The sequence below is a fragment of the Acipenser ruthenus genome, chromosome 14 (assembly GCF_902713425.1).
Source record: "Acipenser ruthenus chromosome 14, fAciRut3.2 maternal haplotype, whole genome shotgun sequence".
NCBI lineage: Eukaryota > Metazoa > Chordata > Actinopteri > Acipenseriformes > Acipenseridae > Acipenser > Acipenser ruthenus.
The window spans coordinates 35,357,833-35,382,152 of record NC_081202.1 but is presented as its reverse complement, the minus strand read 5'-3'; the positions used below and the strand labels follow the sequence as shown (position 1 = coordinate 35,382,152).

The following is a 24,320-nucleotide window of genomic DNA, read 5'->3' as shown; positions in this document are numbered from 1 at the left end:
ATGTAAAAAGTCGGATAAATGAATCCTGTTTTAAATACCATTATACAAAGCTGTAACAATTACTATAGTCACACAATTACTATAGTCACGTATCCTTTATGGTCACTCATCATAAAAGTTACTTTCGCATCCCAGCCATGGATGCCAGCGGTTCACGTCAGGCAGCCACTGAAGCTGCTCTCTCTCTCTGGGATCTGTAGTCCAAGAGAACCTCGAGCCCGTCCTCCTGTTAAAGCTCCCATAATGCATACAAAACAACGTCACAAATAAAAACATCCCGGGAGTGTAGTATCAGAACTTCATTATATATACTTGTCAGAGAAAGAAGGTGAGCGAGTGTTTAAATACTGTAAGTTCATAAATACAAAGTATTTTTATTTTCTTTACATATTTATCAATAACCTTCCGCAAGAGAAAAGCGGCAGATATTAAATGATATAAATATAGGGTCAGTCCATGTCAGATCAACCACCCTCGAAACCGAAGGCTCATGGATGTTGATATAAATATGTATTTAAGTGAGCTACCCAAAGTTATTGTATTGTATTACTGGGACTTTCACTTGTATGTATCTGTTATTGTTGACTCGGTTTCTCATTTTAGTTTAATCAGCGAGGCAGGTTAAGAAATTTAATTATTAATTAGAATTATGTTTTATAATATTTTGTTTCAGGTTACCATTCTTTCTTGTATTACATTATATTTAATATATATTTAATATATTAAACTGCCTGCCATGTATTTATTATTATTATTATTATTATTATTATTATTATTATTATTATTATTAATATACTGTAGGTTTTGTCAGTTTGAAAGTGCTGTTGAAAAAGTTATTGAAGTTTTATTGTAGTTTGTAATTATAAATAAAAATAAAAAAACATTAATCAGGAACCTTTTTGTACTTGACTTTTTCCCTCTACGAATGATGTTATTAGAATAATCGATAATCACAATCTGGATTATCTTCAAATATCGAATCCACCTGTGAAAGTGATAATCGCTTAGTTAGGGCAGATACGTGACGGACGGATTCTCAGTGGATTACTGTACCACTAATTGTGGTGTTTTTGCCTTACACATTCCTCTATAGTTTCATGACCATACATGAATAAATGAATTTATAAATACGATTACTGTACACAGGGTTATAAATTCTGCCTGGTACAGTTGCTTTGGGGTATTGCGCATAGTGATTGAAGTCATCGAGGAGACTGATTTCCCTGTTGTAGCTGCATTCTGCAATACAGATTAGTGGTCTGCCCAATATCCCTTTCACACTCAGAGAAATATTTGCTTCTGCCTCTTATGCTGCCAACTGACTAGCAGCTAACTGCTCTTGGCCTCATATACTGTACAGTCAATCTCGTGACACATCTCATGGCTGGCACAACCTTGCCTTGTGATGAGTCTGATTTACTAAATAGTTCCTAATAAAGTTGACAAACTAAAAATTACAATGAAAACCAACATGCTGATTTTAAATAAAATGTTTACAAAAGGTTGTCATTTTGAGGTCTTATTAAAATAGTTCCTTTAAAAAGGTTTTCTGCGTTAACACATTTCTGTAGGCACTACTTAGAGCACCGTACCACATGATATGTGCACAGTTATCTTCGTAGGAGTAAAAGGAAGAACCAAAATAGTTACCCAACCGCACTTATTTACACCTACGGCAGTGTCAGTTGTCACAGGGTCTTGTGGATATTCATTATCTGCACTAAATCATGTTCCAGGAAGTGAAGATGCTTTGATCAGTGGCATGTATTGGTGTCAACTGCTGTACTCACAAGAGGTTTAATTAGAGCATAACAAAAGAATCCTGTATCTTTCACAAGATCTGTTTTGCATACGCAGTTTTATCACTCAAATAGAAAGACATTTAGGATATACTCTGGTGTAACTTTCATTGTCATAAGCTGTGAAAGTGCAGCAGAACGTCTTGCTTGTGCCATCTGGTGTATTTTATTCATTGAAGACACTGTTTGTCAATTTTATTGAGGTTCTTTTTTGTTGTAATTTAGTGTTTTGTTGGTAAATAGCCAGATCAGATACTGATAAATATAAATAATGTAAACCCAACTGTACTTAAAAATAAGGCTGTAAATGTTTGAAATGAATTTCACAGTTTTCGCATTTGTATTGGTATCTGTGGCAATGCGCCCCGCCCCTGTGTGCATTTGTGTGTTCTGTGTTGTATGTTGCGTGCGTGGGTTAATGTTGGTGTATAGATTGGTACACGGGATATAAACGGGTCTGTGTTTCACGTGTATTTAAAAAGTGTAGATTTGTATTTAGGCACGAGGAGAGCACAAATCACTTCACGTGCTGGTTAAATGTAATATGCGAGCACGGGGTTGCACAGAATTAATTCACGTGCTGGGATTCAAGTGAAGAATTAATTAGTAATTGAATCCCAGCACAACAGTATATATAGATGCACATTTTCACTTTTTAACTCTCCTTCTCCACACCCGTTCTCCACTCCCGAACACCTAACCCCGACTGAGTGAAAATGTGCATCTATATATACTGTTGTGCTGGGATTCAATTACTAATTAATTCTTCACTTGAATCCCAGCACGTGAATTAATTCTGTGCAACCCCGTGCTCGCATATTACATTTAACCAGCACGTGAAGTGATTTGTGCTCTCCTCGTGCCTAAATACAAATCTACACTTTTTAAATACACGTGAAACACAGACCCGTTTATATCCCGTGTACCAATCTATACACCAACATTAACCCACGCACGCAACATACAACACAGAACACACAAATGCACACAGGGGCGGGGCGCATTGCCACAGTATCCTTCAGAGATTTTCATGGTTGTAGTGTTTCCTTAAATTTTGAATACATTTTTGTTGCCCCTCATTAAATCAAAATAATATCAAATCTGGACGTCATTTTGATCTGCTGGTTTTGCCAGAGCCATTCTGATGCGAAGTCGGTTTGTGTTTATTATTTACAGGTGGCATGTACAGTCTTGTTATCTTACAGGGGTCACTTAACCAATAAGGCTGAACTTCTGCAGTCTACACACTTCTAAAGGGTCTGCATTTGTTTTTGTTTTTGTTTTCCGGCAGTGCCTTCAAAGCCCTCTGCCCTCCAGAGTCCGGGGACGGGACTAACGAACCAGAGTAGCGGCGGCAAAGCTCCCCTAAGCGAGAGAGGCAGGATGGATGAGACGCCACCGCCACAGGGGGGGCCCAAGAGCAAGGTGTCCCACCTCATCAGTCGCTTTGAAGGAAGCAGGTACAGTGCAAGAGCCAGCAGCTCTACACCAGTGTCTTCCTAAAACCTGGCGAACCACACCAACGTGTATTTATTTATTTATTTATTTATTTATTTATTTATTTATTTAATTAAAATATGTAACCTGGAGAAGACCCGTTGTGAAATCATCTTGTTTACAGTGGTGTCCAAAGGCTCATTCATGCATTTAATTACATATATAACATTGCTTATCCAACAATACAGTACCCATCACAATCTGCTGTTTTTAGAAGACAGTATACAGTGCCACGGTTGCTCTCAGTCCAGTCATTGAGAAACTCTGGACCTCCTTGGCCGGGCCAGTGCTGTCTTTGGTTTAGATCTGACACTATGTAGAGTGAATAGGGATGGACACTGCCACGTGGCTTTCTGAGCTGCTTACTGCAACCTACTAGGGTTCGAGGTTTGTCAGTCTGACAATATTTAAATAATTCAACTCTCAACACTGCGAGACCTGTAAAGAGAGCAAGGTAAAAATAAGTCCACTCAAACATGACATGCCTATTAGGGAAGTCTATGGAAAATAACTCCACTCAACACAGCGGAGCAGTAAACTGGAACCTCTATTCCTTTAGTTAGAGTAGGGTTGTCTCTCTGCAATGCTGAATTGGTTAACTTCATGACAGTAAAGCCTTCTGTAGCATTGCTGGTGTGTAGAAGTCATGTGGCTTGCTATTGGGACTCACAGCTTCCCGTTGGAAGTTTCATTTCCATGTAAAACCTGATAAACAGACAGCCTTGTACAAGTGCTAAAAACGTATGATGCTGTTCAAATTATACAGTATTCATTACATTTAGTAAAGTGTTGTTTGTAGCGGTATGCTAAATGTTATTACAGTAAGATTTGTTAGAAACTGCAAGGGGATGATGTAGCAGCTTGGTATATATTTAAAGAAACGGACTGAGCAGCAGGTTGTGTTTTGCTGTTAATGGGAGTCTTTGTGAAGCAGGATTTAGAATGTCAATGACAGTGAATGGTGGAGAGACTCCACTCGTCATACAATTAAGAGTAACATCGTATCAGCTTCAAACAAACCCAAGACATGCTGCAAAATGGTCTTATATGTGTTAAAAGTAAAGCTGTCTAAAACATTGTCTGTTAGATATAGGGCAGGCACCCCCCTGGGACTGCAGTGGTGGTTCTCTGTGTTTAGACTCTACTTTATGTGGTAAAGCTTCCTGGTTGCTCTGTTACAACATCAGCAGTATTTCAGCACTGAAGAGGAAGTTGCTGCCTTCAGGTTACAAGGCAGCTTTTCAATCTGATTTCTCTTATTTTTTCCTTCTTTCCTTCTCATTTCAAGCCCTTTCGAAGCAAGGATAGATGGGACTGAAGACGCGAACACTGCCGTAAGTCTCATGAAGCAGCACAGCACCACCCCGAACTCCTGGCTCTCGTCGCACTGCCACAAACAGAAGTCAGATCCTGCGAGGTCTAACCACAGCACAGATGCAGCCTCGGAGCCCCAGGAAGCACAGAAACACACGACCAATGGAGTGGTAGCGCAGATGGAGGGGACCGATAAAAAACATGTGCCCCAGTCCTCATTCGAGAGACCAGCTCAGCAAGACAGCACCACAGCGGACAGTGCTTTAGTGAACGGAGGGAGAGGGGACTCATCAACACAAACTACAAACGCCTGCAAAGGTCAGGCTAAAAATAGCATCAGCAGGACTCCAGAGAGCCAGGCTGTAGCCCCTCTGGATACAGAACCGGGAGTGTGTGTGGATGGGACCAGCACAGATGGTTCAGAACCAGAGCTGGAGAAAACAGAGGAACCTGAAAATGAGCAAAATAATAAGAACGAGGATACCGTGGAAATCAAGGTAAGATATTCCTGCTTTCCTAGCAAAAAGGATTTTGGAATGGGCTGATCACTTTTTATTACTGCATCCAGGTCAAATTATTTTCTTGCAGGGCTATCCGATGGTTCATAGTCTTTGATAGAAGCAAGTACAGTCAATATTGATGCAGAAAACTACTCAAACTGTGCCTTGGTGTAGATGGTACTATTTAGTCAAACATTTTTTTTATTGTATTACACATGTGTAATGTATTTATGGCTCTATTAGAAGTCCCTGTTTTTCATCAGAAGAATGGTTGAGCAGTCTGTTATCTTAAATCCCTGTATGCGATGACGTTTAACAGCTTGAGCTTAACTTTTAGGAAGTATTGCCTGCAGGGCGGAATTAAAAGTCAGAAGTGAGCACAGGTTCTGCGCCATGCACTGTAATTCTTTTACAGGGACTGCAATGGCAATACTGCATGTGAAGTGGTACAGATTTAAGGGAAAAAAACAATTGCATGCATTTGTATGTTGCCTAAAAACTTGTCCGAGCTAATTCTCTTTTCATTGATGAGCAATGGCATTAGATATAAATGTTTGACTTGGTGGTTTTTGTATGTCTGACCTCAATTTAATAAATACGCAATTTAATAAATAAAAGCATAACACTTATAAGAAGCTAAAGTTAACAAATGTTTTGTGGGTGCGCTTCAGTTTCTTATAAGCTTTACCTTATAATTCTGATTGAGCGTTTTGATGTTATGGATTCATAAAAGCATAAACTACCAATATCTGTATGTGTGCGGGGTGGGGGGCAGGGCCTCTTTGTATTGCTGTGGGAATGCTTCTCGTTTCTTTGTAAAGAATGTCAGAACACTACCCCATACCTGTCAACATTGAACTTTCAAAATAAGGGAGCTTTTATAAACTGACTTCTTAGTGGCCTGAATGGCCGGAGCTGCGGTGTGGTACCTATTTTTAGCTGTCATTTTATCCACCCTACCATGTGTGAGTCATCTCTCAAAGGCAGTACTGCACCATATTTTGTTCTGCCGGACTAGTTGTTTATCTTCACCATGAGAAAGCAGCACATTGCCCCTGAATTATTCTTGCTGTAGGTACTTTCTGTACTGAATGGCGCATTGATTTAGAAATGATTGTTTGGTATTGCTGTGCTTACAGTAAGGATGTGTTGAAATACTGTACAGTGTAGATTGTTCTATTGACTTATTTTATTTCAAATTATTTTATAAACAAAACCTGTTTTTATTTAAATGTATTGTTTTTAAGTCTGGTCAGAAACTCTACCATTTAAAAAAAAAAAAAAATAATAAAAACTTGGTGAGGACATTCTTGAACTTATTGAGAGTATACGAATATGAGAGTATTTGGACAGTGCCTGTGTGTCGGTCAGTCCCTATCTCTCCGTATGACACACTTGTTTTATACTGTCAGTGGTTGTTGGTCACGATGATCACATTTTACATGGTAGTTGTAGCTCTATATTTATATTTACAGTATTGATGGAGAATATTAATATACTTGTTTATTAAAATGTAGGTCTTTATTTCAGTCCAAAGTGCTGGCGTTTTAAACCATTTGTTCAGCCCTGTTGCTGTGGAGTTCTACAGCTGGGCTAAATATGGATCAGACTGCAACACTTCACAGAGCAGTTACTTTAGGAAGTACCGTTTTTATAAGCTCCGCGTGGCAACTAAAATAATGTGGCCTGTTAATAACAAAGAACAGCTGAAGCAATTGAACGACAGCATGTTATTGAAGCAGAACAGCACTGACCTCATTTCAAAGTTATTGTATAATATTAAAACAATAAATCTGTTATGTATCACGTTCTTAAAGGTGCCTGAAGCTATTTATACTAGCAGGTGGAACTTCATAGCAACAGCAGCATATTTAACTGAGTTTTAATTTATCAGTTGATTGTAGTGCTCATAGCTTTAGAATGACACCACTTACCACATTCTTTCCACTAGTCACAGCGAGGCTTATTATAGGAACTTTTCAACTTGCTTTTGAACTGTATGCATAGATCACTTGTGCTGTATACTGTACCATCAAGGTCATTTATTTTTAGTGCAATATTTCTTTAAATTTTTGTTAGGCGGGAGTTTTTTTTTTTTCCTGAATGGCTGGTAAGGAGGGTTATTTTTGTGTGCCGCGATACTGTATCATATAGAAATTGGATTTGTGTAACAGGTTTTTGTGTTGGCTATTTATAATTAACTTCTTGTTAGTATGACTGTAAGCTGGTGTAAAAGCACTGTAAAGTCTTCTGATGTTTATTTTATATATGTATGTATGTATATATGTATGTATGTATGTATTGATTTATTTATTTAACCACGAGATTCATCCATTGAGACCGATGCCTCATTTACAAGGGAGGTCCTTGATGAAAAAGGGCAATTGCAAAGTGCAAACAACACAGTGAAATCAAATAGAATCAGCAGCATACAGAGATCAAAGAGCAGAATAAACAGGACATCTCTATTTGTTGATGTGGGCTAAAGGAGAAGCATGAAGCATTGGCAGTAGATTCTAAACAATCCCAAATACGATCTTTAAAACCAGAGAGAGAAAGATGATCAGATTTCATCTTCATACTCTGATGGAAATAGTTCCACATCTTCGGGAGATGTCATGTAAGTGTTGTAATTTATGTACAGTAGATATTAATATTGTTACATAATTACTGTACTTTCAGGGATTTCCAAAATATTAGTGGGAAGAAATATTGAGACTCATCTAGTGCGATACTCCTTGAGAAGAATATTATTTGAGTTATTAAGTGTATCAGAAGCTGAGGTCTGTCTGTTGGACCGCTTGTCTGTATATCACATATTTTTACTTTACCTTGAGAACTACTTGTCCAATAGTGATGCCATTTGCTGGTTACCTTCTTAAGCACAATTAGTTATTGAGTATTGCAGAATCGGGGGGTGTATGGAGGCTGTCTGTAGGTAACACTGACATTTCAACATATTTCTAGAGAACTGTTTGTCAGTTCTGCCAAGGACTTTTGAATATGTTATTAAGTATATTGTCATAAAATATGGGTATAAGTATGCTGTCTGTCTGTATGTTTGGCTCTCTGTATGTCTCTGCCTGTCTGTCTTTGTCTGTCTGTCTCTCTGTATGACTGTCTGTCTGTCTCTCTGTATGTCTCTGTCTCTGTCTGTCTGTCTCTCTGCCTGTCTCTGTCTGTATGTCTCTCGTATGTCCCTGTCTGTCTGCCTCTCTGTATGTCTCTGTATGTATGTCTGTCTCTCTGTATGTCTCTGTCTGTCTCTGTATGTCTGTCTCTCTGTATGTCTCTGTCTCTGTCTCTGTCTGTCTGTCTCTCTGTATGTTTCTCTCTATGTAATGAAACCTGCCAAGGACCTTCTTTTGAATACGTTATTAAGTATATCGTCATAAAATTTGGGTATAAGTGTGCTGTGCTGTCTGTCTGTCTGTCTGTCTCACTGTATGTGTGTATGTCTCTGTCTGTTTGTCTCTGTTTGTCTCACTTCAAAATATATCCTGAAAGCCTCTTGTCTAATTGTAATGAAAGTTGTTTGGAAGATTCTTTAGCACAAATTATTAGAAGCTGGGGGAATATGGAAGCGACCATCTGTCCATACATGTGCAAACATAATGGTGATGTACTTCATCGTATTACAGGTAGCTGTAATTTTGTATTTAGAGACTTGGCGGGATGTGTGTCACTGATATACTTGTATAATAAAGTGAGCAACACGATTGAAGCTTGTAAAGTACTCTGCGAACGAGACTGGTCTCTGAACCTGTAGAGCGCTGTTCTGTTGTCAGCTTCTACCTCTATATTGTGTTAAGGATGTTATTTATATCGTTGTTACAGGGTGGGGGCTGGGCGCAAACCTCCAACCCCGCACACTGCAAGCGAGCATCTTAACCACTATGCAAAAGAGCCAACATCTCATATCATCAACAGGGAACAGAATCCTTAACGTCAGCGCATCACCGTCCGCTCTATATCTCATATCATCGACAGGGAACAGAATCCGTAACGTCAGCGCATCACCGTCCGCTCTATATCTCATATCATCGACAGGGAACAGAATCCTTAACGTCAGCGCATCACCGTCCGCTCTATATCTCATATCATCGACAGGGAACAGAATCCGTAACGTCAGCGCATCACCGTCCGCTCTATATCTCATATCATCGACGGAACAGAATCCGTAACGACAGCGCATCACTGTCCGCACTATACATTTCATTGAGGAAATACTTTGTCTTGCAACAGAAGTTTAACTTCTGACCATAACAGTTACTGTATCTTTGTTACTCGTGATAAAAAAGAATCTGTCCTGTAAAGAGCATTTCTGTGTTAGCTTTTGTCTTGAGAAGCAAAACACAATAGACAATGGAGTTCAGTATATGCTGGATTACACCCCTCGAGAGGTCAGAGTTGTACCACAAGTGGCTGCTCTGACCTGGAGTGTATGAAAATCTGCTTGTATATTATACAGCACCCTACACTGTATTCTTTATAATATGTAGTGGAATTTTAATTCTATCTGATACAAGCCAGTTGATACAAGGACATCTCAGAGAGGCTGCATCACAAAAATATCAGGGTCTACTATAAATGACAGTAATATATTTAAACTGTATATGGCCATTCTTTTTGTTCATTAAATGCAACACTGAACTATTAATTGGTTATCCTCTGGTAGACTTTTTTAAAGTAAAAAGTTAAACACCCAGATGTTTTGGTTGCACCGGAACAGATATCAGGAACTGAAATCTTCCCACTGGAATGTGTCAGTGTGTCTACAGGGCCTGCTACAGTAGTGTCTTGAATTCAACATTTTAATGTGTCAATCATTTTAACTTTTGTGACATTTAACGGCATGTTCTCATCAGCCTTAAAATGAGATGTAAAAAAACCTGTGATTATTCAGCTTGTGGTGACCTTTAACCTTGAATTTCTATTTGTGTAACAAATGTATCTAGTGCACAGTGACAGCCCTATCCTGGTGCACAGTGACAGCCCTATCCTGGTGCACAGTGACAGCCCTATCCTAGTGCACAGTGACAGCCCTATCCTAGTGCACAGTGACAGCCCTATCCTAGTTCATAGTGACAGCCCTATCCTAGTGCATAGTGACAGCCCTATCCTAGAGCACAGTGACAGCCCTATCCTAGCGCTTCACTCTGACACAAGCCCCTCCTTGATCCACTGATTTTATAGTGAAGATACAAACATTGAATTATGTACTTCAAGCTGACATTACTCAGGGTGAATTGCAAACATGAATTAATTGATCAAAATGGGCTTGCGGGAGTGGTTTCTGATTACAATAATGATTTTCTTTTCTTTTTCAGGAAACAAATGAACAGAAAATTTACAAGATCGCCAGGGAACTTCTACAAACGGAAAGAGCTTACGTCACCCGAGTAAACCTCCTAGACCAGGTGAGATCCATCAGATTACAGGGCTTAAGTAACCGCATAATAACATGGTAATGATCAATCGTTACTGCTCTCACATACTATAGTAACTACAAGTGGATACATGTGTAATTACATGGAAATGTACCATGCAGTTGCCATGTAATTTCATCAGACAACAAGCAGTCCTTCTCAAGGCTATTTCCGTGTAATTACATGGTAGTTACCATGTGAGACTATGAACTATTGGTAATTACCATGTCATTATGTAATGGCATGGTTATTGTCAGAGTCTGGCTGCCACTGTGCTCAAAACAAATAACTCTATCTATTGATGTTGTCTAAGTGTAGTGCAATACAAAGTATGTACTGTATAGTATAAGAAATCAACCAATCACTGTTCATTTCAGTACATCTTCTGTACCGAAGTCATCCCGTCCACACAACAGCACAATTCTAAAGTTAAAAAACAGTGACACTTTATGTTCATGTGTACAATCTGTGTTTTTGTGATTTATAATAAGTGAATACTTTGTGCGTAGGGTGTCTCTTTTTAAAAGAGCCATCATTTCGCTCAGCTTCACTACATTGATCTCTCACTCAAACCGCACGAGATGATATCTCTTCTACAATAAGGAACACCCGACCCTTCACACAACTTAACTTATATTGAAAGGGGCACAAAGACCTTCTGCAAAATACCATGTGCTTAAAATGCTGTGTGTTTAGGAAAGGACTGCAGCGCATCTGTAGAAATATTTATTACACAACACTATAAATTGCTTATATAAAACACAAATACAAAGTCCAAGTCTTTAACAACATGGCTTCGGATCCAAGTATAACATGATTTGAAAACTGTAGTATGATTTAAAAAATATATATATAGTTGATGATTGCATACAAAGAGGACGAAGTTAATGCTTCTAAAAGCTGAAGTTCCTTAAAGAAGTGGAGTAGAGAAGTACCAGAAAGCGGTGTGTCTGAGTAACAGTTTGCACATGGCTGTGAACTTCCTGTGTTAACCACAATGTTTACTCCATGTGTGAGTAGCCCATTTAACACAGTGACCAACTCGACAAAAAGAGATTCAAATAAAAGATCAAAGAAATCTAGGTTGTTTATAATCATTAAAATGTGTTGTACAGTGTAATAGACTCTACATTGAGAAAGATCACTATTGTAGTCTATGCAATATTTCGTACTTTTATTGCATAACATTGGTGCACTGATAAACTTTGTGTGTTGTCACTATTTAAGTTCAGTCCCTTTTGAAGTGATACCAAAAAGGGTTGACTGTACTTACAAGGTACGATTTTTGTGGGGTTTTTGGACCACAAAATCCCACACTGAAAACACCCCCACCCACAATGACACAATCAGAAAGAAAAAGTCCCTAGTGGTTATACATACGCTGTTGGAAAGTATCAGTCGCATTACCTGGTTGTCATTATCTCGAAGTGTTCAGACGTCCTGACACCCCCATCAGTGTTGTTTCGTCTGTGTCACTCGCAGGTATTTTGTGCCAAACTGATGGAAGAAGCCAACAAGGGTACGTTCCCAGTGGACGTGGTAAAAAACATCTTCTCCAACATCTCCTCCATCAACGCCTTCCATGGGCGGTTCCTGTTACCGGAGCTGGAGAAGCGGATGGGAGAATGGTAAGAGAGACCACCGTGAACTCCTTCGACTGCTTGACTCCCACGGATCTGATCTCCAGAAGCCAACAGGGCTGGAAATAAGACTCCTATTGCATAGCGGTTTCACCCATTCCAGGTTTTAATACAACTTGATGAGCCACAGTCTATAGGTAACAAGCTCAGGTGTGTCGTCTTAAACTCATAATAGTGAAACCGTGGAGTGGATCAAACTGCTATGCAATTGGAGTCCTATTTCCTGCCATGGCTAAACAGGGCTGGTCTAGCTAGTACTTGGATGGGAGATCTACTGGGAATCCCAGGCGCTGCAGGCTTCAGTATTCATTTACTTTCCTCTCTGGCACGGTCAAGGCGGTCTAGTATGAAATCGAACACGTGCTGGATCTATGGCATTGGAGAGAGAGCATCACAGAAACAGCAAGATGGGGCTAAGATGTGTTAGAACAGGCGTGCTTTCCACAGTAGAGAAATCTGTGAATATATCCAAGATGAAAGGGTTTAGAATATGCAATAGACATTAGAATAGATGCCATTACATTATTGTTAGGGCTGTATTATTTTCACGGTAAAAATGGCTTATTTCACTGCATTTCATAGTCTAAAAATAGGTGTTTGAAGATATTTCATGATTTAAACATATTTATGAAAGCAGAAAAAATTGTGTAGTCACATTCTAGAGCTATTATACAAGAACAAATGTTCCTAACTATTTAAATGCTTACCTGAAAAACAGTAAATGCTAAATTTGTAGAATATTTCAGGATTTTTTTTTTTTGTCCATCTTTTAAAGATATTCTATTTTAACCATCAGTAAAAATGATCAAACAAAATAAAAACATAAACAAATGTAAAAATAACAACAGACACGTGAAATGTCCCCTTCCTGTACTGGTCAGAGCGATCTTTAGCAGAAATATTTCTGATCTTTGATGCAGCTGGTGTCCTTTTCATTGAAGACATTTTTTAAAAATCGTGCTTGTCTATGCGGTGTGCTCAATTATTAAACTAAACCGACTGCCAGGTTCCTAAATGCAGTGTAACAGGTCGTGCATCCAAAAGGCAAATGTTTGCTGTACTTATTTTTAAGTGAAAAAAAAAATGTATATTTACACTATTCTTTCAGAAATGTCAATTTTCATGGGGAACTGCATATTACACAGCAATGGGTGCATTTCACAGAAATCATGAATTCTCTGATAACATGAAAGAAATACAACTTTATAAGTTAATGTTATATTCATGTCTGATTCATGTGTAGGACCTCAACGCCACGGCTAGGTGACATCCTTCAGAAGCTGACCCCCTTTTTGAAGATGTATGGAGAATATGTGAAGAATTTCGACCAGGCCATGGAGCTGCTGAAGGTCTGGACAGACAGGTCTCCGCAGTTCAAAACCATCATCCAGGACATTCAGGTACAGTGACAGACCACTGCAAAACCATCATCCAGGACATTCAGCTACAGTGACCACTGCAGACAGGATTATGCAGGGAGAATATTGTAACTGTCTGCTCAAAGAATAATAATAATCTGAAACAAAAACACACTGGAAATGTGAAAAAACACCAAGTTATTAAAAGGGCCCAGCCATTTAAAGTGGAGATATCAAAAACGCAAGCCAAGTTTCAAGAAACCATTGGGGCAACCTTGCCCAGCACAAAGCAAATAGGCACAACTGTAAAACCGATGGGGGCCAAGGTTGCCCCAATTGTTTCTTCTAACTTGACTTGTGTTTTTCAGGCACAAGAAAATCGGATTGAACGCATGAAAAACACAAGCCAAGTTAGTAGAAATAATTGGGACAACCTTGACCCCCACCTCTTTTTAAACCCTGTAGTTTCCCGCCGCTGTCAGGCTCATCAGCCAGTCATATCCATGCTCTGCAACCCCAAAAAACAACACCACACATTCTCCCCACTCATTCACTCACACCCTTCCCATGCTAAGTAATGGCGTGACCCGTTCCCCTTACAATACATGTAACATATAAAAGACAAACTGAACAGGCAACAAGTCCTGCAACAAAGCAATTGTCCGGGTCGGTACAATATATTTTTTTATTTGAAAGTAAAAATATATGAAAGCATGACGACCTTTATGTACAAAAATATTCACAAATATACAATTGAACTGTTGAGTATTTATTTTTGTTTCATACAGTATTAAATGGCAGTGTTTATATGATAGTGAAAAATAAATAAATAAATATCAACATATATAAAGAAAGAAATAAATGTCTTTATATTGATTTATGTAATAATTTATTTCAATATTTATTAATGGTTTACTTTTACCAAATATATAGTCTATCCTTCAGCATAGCTAATACTCAGAAAAATTTGCATTCCTTTTTGTCCAGTGGGGACCACAAATAGCGTTACTCTTATCAACAGTATCAAGAGGAACTGCACTTCTTTGCGCCAATAGGGACCACAATGAGTGTTACACTGACAGGAAACCAACATTTTTCAGAGCTCAAAATCAGAATCTCAGAATGATGATGATGACTTGAAAAATCTCCAAAATATAACAAAGTCTCGAAGTCTCAGCTGGCTGAGATTCATCTTTCAAAATACTGCTTGTCTCAACTAGAGGTCTTCACAGGTCCAAATTAAGTAACCCGAACCGACAATTATTTACCCGACCCGATGTAAAATTCTTGTTATTAGACCCGGATCCAACCCGGCCCAAAAAAACAGTGGAACACTTTCCTTTCCCCAGCTTAGTATATGCACAGACTAGACACAGTATTTAAAGCAGTGGTTTTTTTTCCCAGTCAACATGGAAATGTGGCTGAACTACAGACAGTGTTTATTCCATCATGAACAGAGGACTGTAAAATTAAATATATAATATGTTTGTGTAGAAGATTCAAAGACAAATACATTATCTGAATCAAATGAACTGAAGTACTATCTCATAAGTGTGTGATTTTATTACAAATTTAACACAAGAGCAAATGGAATTGAGATGTAAAATGTGTGTTTTGCAAAACTTGTTTTCCTTCTTTGTCCACAATAACAACAAATGATTCCCACACCGCAGACTTCCATTTTTCTGTGAGCAGTCTGCTGCTGCGCTCTGCAAGCCGTGTCATGTGCTACTGGGGGAAGCCAATCCACGCAACTGGAACCATAAACCATGATTTTTAGTGCCAAAGAGAGCCTCTTTAATTGTAGTCGACAGTTTGTGTATTACTGAGTAAACAAAATCGGACCCGACTCGTTTGGTATGGGTTGGGTCTCGGGTCTTCGGGGCCGGGTAGACTCGTGAAGACCGCTAGTCTCAACTAATCGTGTAGCACTGACAGTATAACACAACACGCTTGCAAACTGAAGGGTATAGTTTCAAATCCCACACGTCAGACCTATTTTTATATTTATATAAAAAAAAGATATTTTTTGCAGGCAAATGTTCAATTTTAAAACAGAAATAAATCGTTTAATATAAGTGATATATAGACATCACAATAAGTGCGTTCCCTAGTATATTTCCATGTTGACAAAACAAGTTGTCATTAAAACTCAGATGTCCTGTAATATACATATGCGTGGATAAAACTCCCTGGGGTCTTCAAAAATGTTTTTTTTTTTGGTGTGCGTTGTGTGCGACTAGTCCAGTTTAAAATATCAATAAATCATTTAATATAGATGATACAGATGTCAAAATGAATGTGTTCCCTAGTATATTTCCATGTTGAGAAAACAATTTAATTGTCATTAAACTCTGATGTCCTGTAATATACATATGCGTGGATAAAAGTGCCTGAGGTCTGTAAAAAAATACGTTGGGAGAAAAAGGAGAAGGGCATTTTTACCTTACTTTGGCGACTTATTTCTCTTACTGTATGAGAGGTATTGACTTTCTACATTTCACCTAATGGTCTAGGGAACTACAAATTATTGATTTACTTTTGCTGCGCCAATACCCTGAAAACACATAAACTATCCTTGCTGTATAGAGAGCTGATAACTACTGTTCCTCTCAATGAAGATGTAATTAAATGCTACTTCCTTTTTGTTACAATGACTCTATACAACCAATACACAGAGCTGTAAAAGCTGCACTCTGCCGCAGTCATGTAATATGATTTCCTTGGGTGACTTTTACGTAGAGTAACCTTCAGTTCAGTAAATACAATTTAGACAGACACACAAGTTTCCTCCCTCCTTGATGCTTGATGCTGGCAGGCCCTACTCTACGAGATGAAGATGAAGTTAATGAGCCCTGAGGCTAGTATCTCTTCTGGGATTCTGCCTCCACGTGTCAGGCTGAAGGTGTCCAGTGTTTTGTCCTGTGCTGTCGGAAGGTGTCCAGTGTTTTGTCCTGTGCTGTCTGAAGGTGTCCAGTGTTTTGTCCTGTGCTGTCTGAAGGTGTCCTGTGTTTTGTCCTGTGCTGTCTGAAGGTGTCCAGTGTTTTATCCTGTGCTGTCGGAAGGTGTCCTGTGTTTTATCCTGTGCTGTCTGAAGGTGTCCTGTGTTTTATCCTGTGCTGTCTGAAGGTGTCCAGTGTTTTATCCTGTGCTGTCGGAAGGTGTCCAGTGTTTTGTCCTGTGCTGTCGGAAGGTGTCCAGTGTTTTGTCCGGTGCTGTCTGAAGGTGTCCAGTGTTTTATCCTGTGCTGTCTGAAGGTGTCCTGTGTTTTGTCCTGTGCTGTCTGAAGGTGTCCAGTGTTTTGTCCTGTGCTGTCTGAAGGTGTCCAGTGTTTTATCCTGTCCTGTCGGAAGGTGTCCAGTGTTTTGTCCTGTGCTGTCGGAAGGTGTCCAGTGTTTTGTCCTGTGCTGTCGGAAGGTGTCCAGTGTTTTGTCCTGTGCTGTCTGAAGGTGTCCAGTGTTTTATCCTGTGCTGTCTGAAGGTGTCCAGTGTTTTGTCCTGTGCTGTCGGAAGGTGTCCTGTGTTTTGTCCTGTGCTGTCGGAAGGTGTCCTGTGTTTTGTCCTGTGCTGTCTGAAGGTGTCCAGTGTTTTATCCTGTGCTGTCGGAAGGTGTCCTGTGTTTTATCCTGTGCTGTCTGAAGGTGTCCAGTGTTTTATCCTGTGCTGTCTGAAGGTGTCCAGTGTTTTGTCCTGTGCTGTCTGAAGGTGTCCTGTGTTTTGTCCTGTGCTGTCGGAAGGTGTCCAGTGTTTTGTCCTGTGCTGTCTGAAGGTGTCCAGTGTTTTGTCCTGTGCTGTCTGAAGGTGTCCAGTGTTTTATCCTGTGCTGTCTGAAGGTGTCCAGTGTTTTGTCCTGTGCTGTCTGAAGGTGTCCTGTGTTTTGTCCTGTGCTGTCTGAAGGTGTCCAGTGTTTTGTCCTGTGCTGTCTGAAGGTGTCCAGTGTTTTGTCCTGTGCTGTCTGAAGGTGTCCAGTGTTTTGTCCTGTGCTGTCGGAAGGTGTCCAGTGTTTTGTCCGGTGCTGTCTGAAGGTGTCCTGTGTTTTGTCCTGTGCTGTTGGAAGGTGTCCAGTGTTTTGTCCGGTGCTGTCTGAAGGTGTCCTGTGTTTTGTCCGGTGCTGTCGGAAGGTGTCCAGTGTTTTATCCTGTGCTGTCTGAAGGTGTCCAGTGTTTTGTCCTGTGCTGTCGGAAGGTGTCCAGTGTTTTATCCTGTGCTGTCTGAAGGTGTCCAGTGTTTTGTCCTGTGCTGTCTGAAGGTGTCCAGTGTTTTGTCCTGTGCTGTCTGAAGGTGTCCAGTGTTTTGTCCTGTGCTGTCTGAAGGTGTCCAGTGTTTTATCCTGTGCTGTCTGAAGGTGTCCAGTGTTTTATCCTGTGCTGTCTGAAGGTGTCCAGTGTTTTGTCCTGTGCTGTCTGAAGGTGTCCTGTGTTTTGTCCTGTGCTGTCGGAAGGTGTCCTGTGTTTTATCCTGTGCTGTCTGAAGGTGTCCAGTGTTTTGTCCTGTGCTGTCTGAAGGTGTCCAGTGTTTTGTCCTGTGCTGTCTGAAGGTGTCCAGTGTTTTGTCCTGTGCTGTCTGAAGGTGTCCAGTGTTTTGTCCTGTGCTGTCTGAAGGTGTCCAGTGTTTTATCCTGTGCTGTCTGAAGGTGTCCAGTGTTTTATCCTGTGCTGTCTGAAGGTGTCCAGTGTTTTGTCCTGTGCTGTCTGAAGGTGTCCAGTGTTTTGTCCTGTGCTGTCTGAAGGTGTCCAGTGTTTTGTCCTGTGCTGTCTGAAGGTGTCCAGTGTTTTGTCCTGTGCTGTCTGAAGGTGTCCAGTGTTTTGTCCTGTGTTGACGGCAGCTCTGCTGTGTTGTGTTGCAGAAGCAGGAGGTGTGTGGGAGCCTGACCCTGCAGCACCACATGCTGGAGCCGGTGCAGAGAGTGCCGCGCTACGAGATGCTGCTCAAGGACTACCTGAAGAAGCTGCCGCAGGAGTCCTCAGACCGCAAGGACGCAGAGAGTGAGCCCAATACCACTCCTTATTACCCACAGGGAATAGATCTTAATACCACCAGGACTGAAACAATCCAAATAGGACTAATACCAACAACCCTAACAGTGCTAGCAAGCTCCTTCACTCTTTCTTAGAATATACAAAACTTCAGGGTTTTATAACGATGGTATTGAATAACTCATTCAAGTTATCTAAAGAGTAGCCAACAGCATTTAAACAATACATGTATAGTTACATAGGGGGCTGCGTGGTCCAGAAATATACTAAAAAGACTAATGCAATGTAATAGATGTTTATTATCCAACAGTGGGGAAATAGGGCCAAATTACAATGGTAACAGCCAAGCACAGCACAGTACAGTACAGAACTGACTTATAAGAAGACAACTAGCATACAGTAAAACATGAATTAACCTGTGGCTGCTTATTCAAGGTGTCAGTCAATAAAGAGTTGTGCCTGATCTTCACAGTCCTGCCCCGCTGTGCCTGATCGTCACAGTCCTGCCCCGCTGTGCCTGATCGTCACAGTCCTGCCCCGCTGTGCCTGATCTTCACATTCCTGCCCCACTGTGCCTGATCTTCACAGTCCTGCCCCACTGTGCCTGATCTTCACAGTCCTGCCCCGCTGTGCCTGATCTTTACAGTCCTGCCCCGCTGTGCCTGATCTTTACAGTCCTGCCCTACTGTGTCTGATCTTCACAGTCCTGCTCCGCTGTGTCTGATCTTCACAGTGTTGCCTCTGCGGTGCCTGATCTTCACAGTGTTGCCTCTGCTGTGCCTGATCTTCACAGTCTTGCCTCTGCTTCTTCTCGCATGGGGCTGGCTGTGGTTCTCAGGTCTTGCAGGATTGTTTTATTTCAGTCTGTCAGAGACCTCCCACTCACTATTTCTGGGGGCGAGTTTCTGCAGTGCTGAAAAAGATGTTGGTTCAGTCAGTTGCAGCAGTGTTGTCTGGTTTCACAGACACCATATTAAACTGCTTTAGCTAAGATAACAAGATTATCGGGGTCTGTGAGACCAGTTCAAAATGTTATTGCAACAAGTGGCAATTAAATATTTTCAGTCATAAGTGAAATACTCTCTGCAAAAATATTTCAAATTCTTTTTTTAGGTTTATACTAAATAAAATAAAAAATCATTAAGTGCCATTGTCCTCATTTTGAAGAGCTACTTTGTAATTTGTTGGAGCATTTTAAACTGGCATCTCCCTGTTAATTTAGCAGTTTGATCCTTTCCTTGTTTTACTGTGAGTTTATTAAGACACACCTGAGCTTGTTACCTCTACACTGTGGCTAATCAAGCTTGTATTAACCTGGAATGGGTGAAACTGCTATGCAACTGGAGTCTTATTTCCATTCCTGCAATGCATTAATTGTTGTTAGTTGCCTGTCCAGGATTAGATTAGGAATTTTGTTGCTGATTGTACCTCCTAATTCTTCATTTTGTGTTATTTAAATGTTAGCTCATGTTTGAACCAAATCTGTTTTTTTTTTAAATCTTTTCCAGAGTCACTTGAAATTATTTCTACCGCTGCCACGCACTCAAATAGCTCAATTCGAAAATCAGTGAGTGCATTTTTTTTATATAAAAAAAACCCAGATAGAATAAAAATACAGATCAGTACTAAATAACTAGAGCTTCTAATTTTCAGTGTTTTACCCCGACTTTACTCTCCTTTAAGAATTCAATTGCATGCATATGGACATTGTAAACACCCTGTTCTTTCTCATCACCTCCTGGGGTGAGAGTGCAGAAGCGCAGGCTTACCCCTGTCCTCAGTGACACAGGAGTGTGAGGAGCACCCAGGCTTACCCCTGTCCTGAGTGACACAGGAGTGTGAGGAGCACCCAGGCTTACCCCTGTCCTGAGTGACACAGGAGTGTGAGGAGCACCCAGGCTTACCCCTGTCCTGAGTGACACAGGAGTGTGAGGAGCACCCAGGCTTACCCCTGTCCTGAGTGACACAGGGAGCGTGAGGAGCACCCAGGACTGATATTCTTTCACTCACAGGAGAATCTGAAGAAGCTTCTGGAAGTGTACGAGATGCTGGGTGATGAGGAGGACATAGTCAACCCTTCCAATGAGTTCATTAAAGAAGGACAGATCCAGAAGCTTGCAGCCCGCAATGCCTCCGCCCAGGAACGATATCTGGTCTTGGTAAGTCTGTAATCAAGACAAGCATCCTGGCTTGGCAGAAACTGCAGAAGTGTTTACTGAAATTGACAAATTGTAGTCCAAATTCAGCCCTCTTTGTATTAGTATTAGTTCAAAAGTTGCTACTAGCAGTTTTTATTCCACACCGTTTAGACATTTGTATTCTAGCGGCTTATTAATGATATATATATATAATAGAAAGTATACTGTACCGGTGTTGTTCAAACTGTAAACAACTTCTCAGTCTAACTTCTGTTTCTGTCTCTCTCTTTTGATACAATATCTGAACTGAAGTAAAGCTGCGCTGGCACTTATAACACAGACATCTTATTTAGCATTTGTTATATAACCAAATAAATATTAGGCCTATTACGTGGTTATCTTTCCTAATGTATTTACTTTTTTGCTGCGAGAGGAGCTGCAGACGAGACTCTTCACCTTCGCTTCAGCCCCGCTCTGGCAGCCGAACCTGGGGCGAGCTCATTCCCTCTTCCCCTCTCCCGACCCTCTCTCCTTCTCGCACTTGGTTTGCTTGTCTTTCGCTTCGAACTGAACTCCCGACGCCTTTTAACCAGGCTATTTATAGTTTAAAAACTGCTCATTATAATGACGAGTGGGAATGTTACCTTTTTTGTGTGTGTGTGTGTGAAAAATATAGCGTTCATTACATGGTGCTTTATGCATGGTTAATTCACAGAAAGTTACATTTTTGCTTCATTATATGTGCATTATAGAGAGGGAGTTATTTTATTTTGTATTTTAGTCAGGTATGTGTTGTTGTGTCCCGCGGCGCCCCCCACCCCCTACCCCGTTTATAACGCTCTTCAGTTATAACGCTCACATTGTGTGTCCTCTGAGACCCACATTATAGCGAGGGTGCACTGTATGAGAGAGAGAGAGTGAGAGAGAGAGAGATGTATGTTTTTTTCATTGTGCCCTCTGCTTTGACCAGATGAACACATCTTCTAAATAAGTGAAGAGCCGCAGTTTCTATAATTGACAATTTATGACTGATGGAATTGAGATCCATCTGCTGGTAGAAAAGGGTCATTGCAATATCATGTTAAAGGCTGCATGGCAAATTCAATGACTCTACAGTAAACCAGCGGTGTGAAAACAGAGGCCTATAGGCTGCATGCGAACTCCAAATAGGGTGAACCTGTGGCCCCCGGACATGGAAGCTTAATTAATGGATTCAAGAAAGCCAAGAAAGACTTTAAATAGGATCATGAAAAATCATTCATTTCTCAGCAGGGTTGGCTGAACAGCACTTGCCCCCGATTCTGTGGCGCATAATGGACCGAAGACATAAGAAGACATGTCTTGCCCCGTTATAGAGCGCCTGCCCCATCATTAACATATTCGGCAAAGCGATTCTGATGACAGTGCAATGGGGTCCCAAATAGACAGTTGAGCACTGTGTTAAGACCCGCTGAAACCAGGTTTATTTAGTGGTGCAATCAGGAACTTTAACAATTGAACACACTATAAAAAGCAAAGTAGTCCTAAGCAACAACTGTGTTTGTTTGGACTGACACAGAAAGAGGAAATCAAAGAAAGAAAAGTAAAAGAAAAGAATGACTGGGGTGAGTGAGGGGTATTTTTCTCTGGCGTACTCCATCACTAAATTCTTGTAGTTTACATTTAGAGGATGCCACATTGCTTTATTTATATGTTAATTTAAGATTGAGTAATTTAGTTTGGTATGTAACTATTCACAAACCACCATTTCCAACATCCTTAAATTTACAGTTTGGAGGTACTGTAGAGCTACAACTACAGTACTACAAAAAAAATTACATAATTAAGGAAAAAAAATGATTTAAATCAAATAAATCTGATTTTTAATTAAAAAAAAAAAAAAAAAAAAAATCCAAAAAGTCGCCAACTCTGTTTCTCAGACAATTTATTGAAGGTTTTGTTTCTGCTTTCTCCTCGCAGTTTAACAACATGTTGCTGTACTGTGTGCCAAAGTTCAGCTTAGTGGGGCAGAAGTTCACCATCCGGAACAGGTTGGGCATTGAAGACCTGAAGGTGCTGGAGACCTTGAATGAAGACTATCCGTACACCTTCCAGGTGTCTGGGAAGGAGCGGACACTGGAGCTCCAGGCCAGGTGAGAAGTAACCGAAGACAGAGACGACCTGTATAAAAGTTTACCACAGTATTTTTGCATGTCTCCCATGCTTTTCCTATGCATTTACTATAATTAACATGGTTTGCCATGTTTTTAATATTCTTTACCATACTGCTGTGGGCTTTACCATGCTCACCTATGCTTTACCATAATTTCTCTGTGCTTTATTACACTTTGCTCTGCTTTTACTGTGGGAAACCTTTATAAGGAACTGTACAGCGTGGTTTTCAAATTACAGAAGTGTCTCGCTAATCCAAACCAGCTGGGACCAGACCACGTTCAGATCAGTGATTTTATTCTGTGTACTGATCCGTACAGCGCTAAAAAAGGAATTGTTTAGTCTTTATATTTTCTGTTTGTTTGTATGGGTACATTCTATCAAAAATCTATAAAAAAGAGGCATCGATATTGTACACACACAATTACAATATAGAAGTTTGTTTTGTACAGCTGCTATCTGCATGCATTTCCTTATCATTGCTTGGTCCAGGTTAGCAAGAGGCTGCTTTGAGAAGCAGGACAGTCATCCGTAACTATTAAACACTCAATAGTGAGGAATTTAGAAATACACAAAGAAGATTAAGAAATCTTCAAAACTACCACGAGTGTCTCAGATAACCCCAGCTACCACTGCAGTCATATCCAGGGAAAAAAAGGGTTAAAGCAGTCATAAGTGGAAACCAACAGCATTGGAATATGTCCCTTTGGTGGAATGTTCCTGAAAGTGGTCTCTTACCAGGTTTTATAAACACTTAACAACCTATTTTAGGAGCTGCACCCTTTGCAACTTCACTAAAGACAGAGCTTGCAATATGTTATTGAACACAGACATTTTAAAATGGCACAAAAATTGGTTAGAAAATGTAACCTTACTCAATGTAACTGCTGAGCGAATGACAGGTTTTAATGTATTTGTAGTTTTTCAAAAACAATTCAGTTCAATTGTTCAATTGGTGTCAGTATCAAGTTTGTTCACTTGTAATATTTGTGTTTGTTGTCTCTTGATTATTAATGAATATCTCGTTTACAATTATAGCTCTGAACAAGACAGAATCGACTGGATAATGGTAGGTACTTTAATGTTGTCTTATATCCATTGCCTCCATTAAAACTTAGTCAAGAGTTATCAGTTAACACGTCAAACCAGCCTTGTTTGTTGTCATTAACACACTGTCAATTATTATTATTATTTATTTCTTAGCCGACGCCCTTATCCAGGGCAACTTACAATTGTTACAAGGTATCACCTTATACATTATTTCACATTATACAGATATCAAATTATTTTTTTACATACAATTGCCCATTTATACAGTTGTTTTTTTTTTTTTTACTGGAGCAATCTAGGTAAAGTACCTTGCTCAAGGGTACAGCAGCAGTGTTCCCCACTGGGGATTGAACCCACAACCCTCCGGTCAAGAGTCCAGAGCCCTAACCACTACTCCACACTGCTGCTGTCTAAAGGAAGAGGTGCCACTGATTGTGCTGCTTTACTGAATATTAAAATTAAAACACA

At 40.1% G+C, this 24,320-nt stretch overlaps 1 protein-coding gene across 5 annotated transcripts in view; it reads left to right on the top strand.

Moving 5' to 3' along the window:
- The window catches only part of LOC117973509 (FYVE, RhoGEF and PH domain-containing protein 4-like), a 122,633-nt gene that overhangs the window by 91,845 nt on the left and 6,468 nt on the right, over positions 1-24,320 (top strand). For all 5 annotated transcript variants that reach the window (XM_058986459.1, XM_058986455.1, XM_058986456.1 and 2 more), the window contains 10 exons: positions 3,091-3,259; positions 4,585-5,107; positions 10,441-10,530; positions 12,022-12,167; positions 13,423-13,579; positions 18,384-18,522; positions 20,022-20,080; positions 20,526-20,672; positions 22,611-22,783; positions 23,841-23,871. In XM_058986459.1, coding sequence (XP_058842442.1) covers positions 3,091-3,259; positions 4,585-5,107; positions 10,441-10,530; positions 12,022-12,167; positions 13,423-13,579; positions 18,384-18,522; positions 20,022-20,080; positions 20,526-20,672; positions 22,611-22,783; positions 23,841-23,871 — 1,634 coding nt within the window. The remainder of the gene's footprint in view (positions 1-3,090; positions 3,260-4,584; positions 5,108-10,440; positions 10,531-12,021; positions 12,168-13,422; positions 13,580-18,383; positions 18,523-20,021; positions 20,081-20,525; positions 20,673-22,610; positions 22,784-23,840; positions 23,872-24,320) is intronic.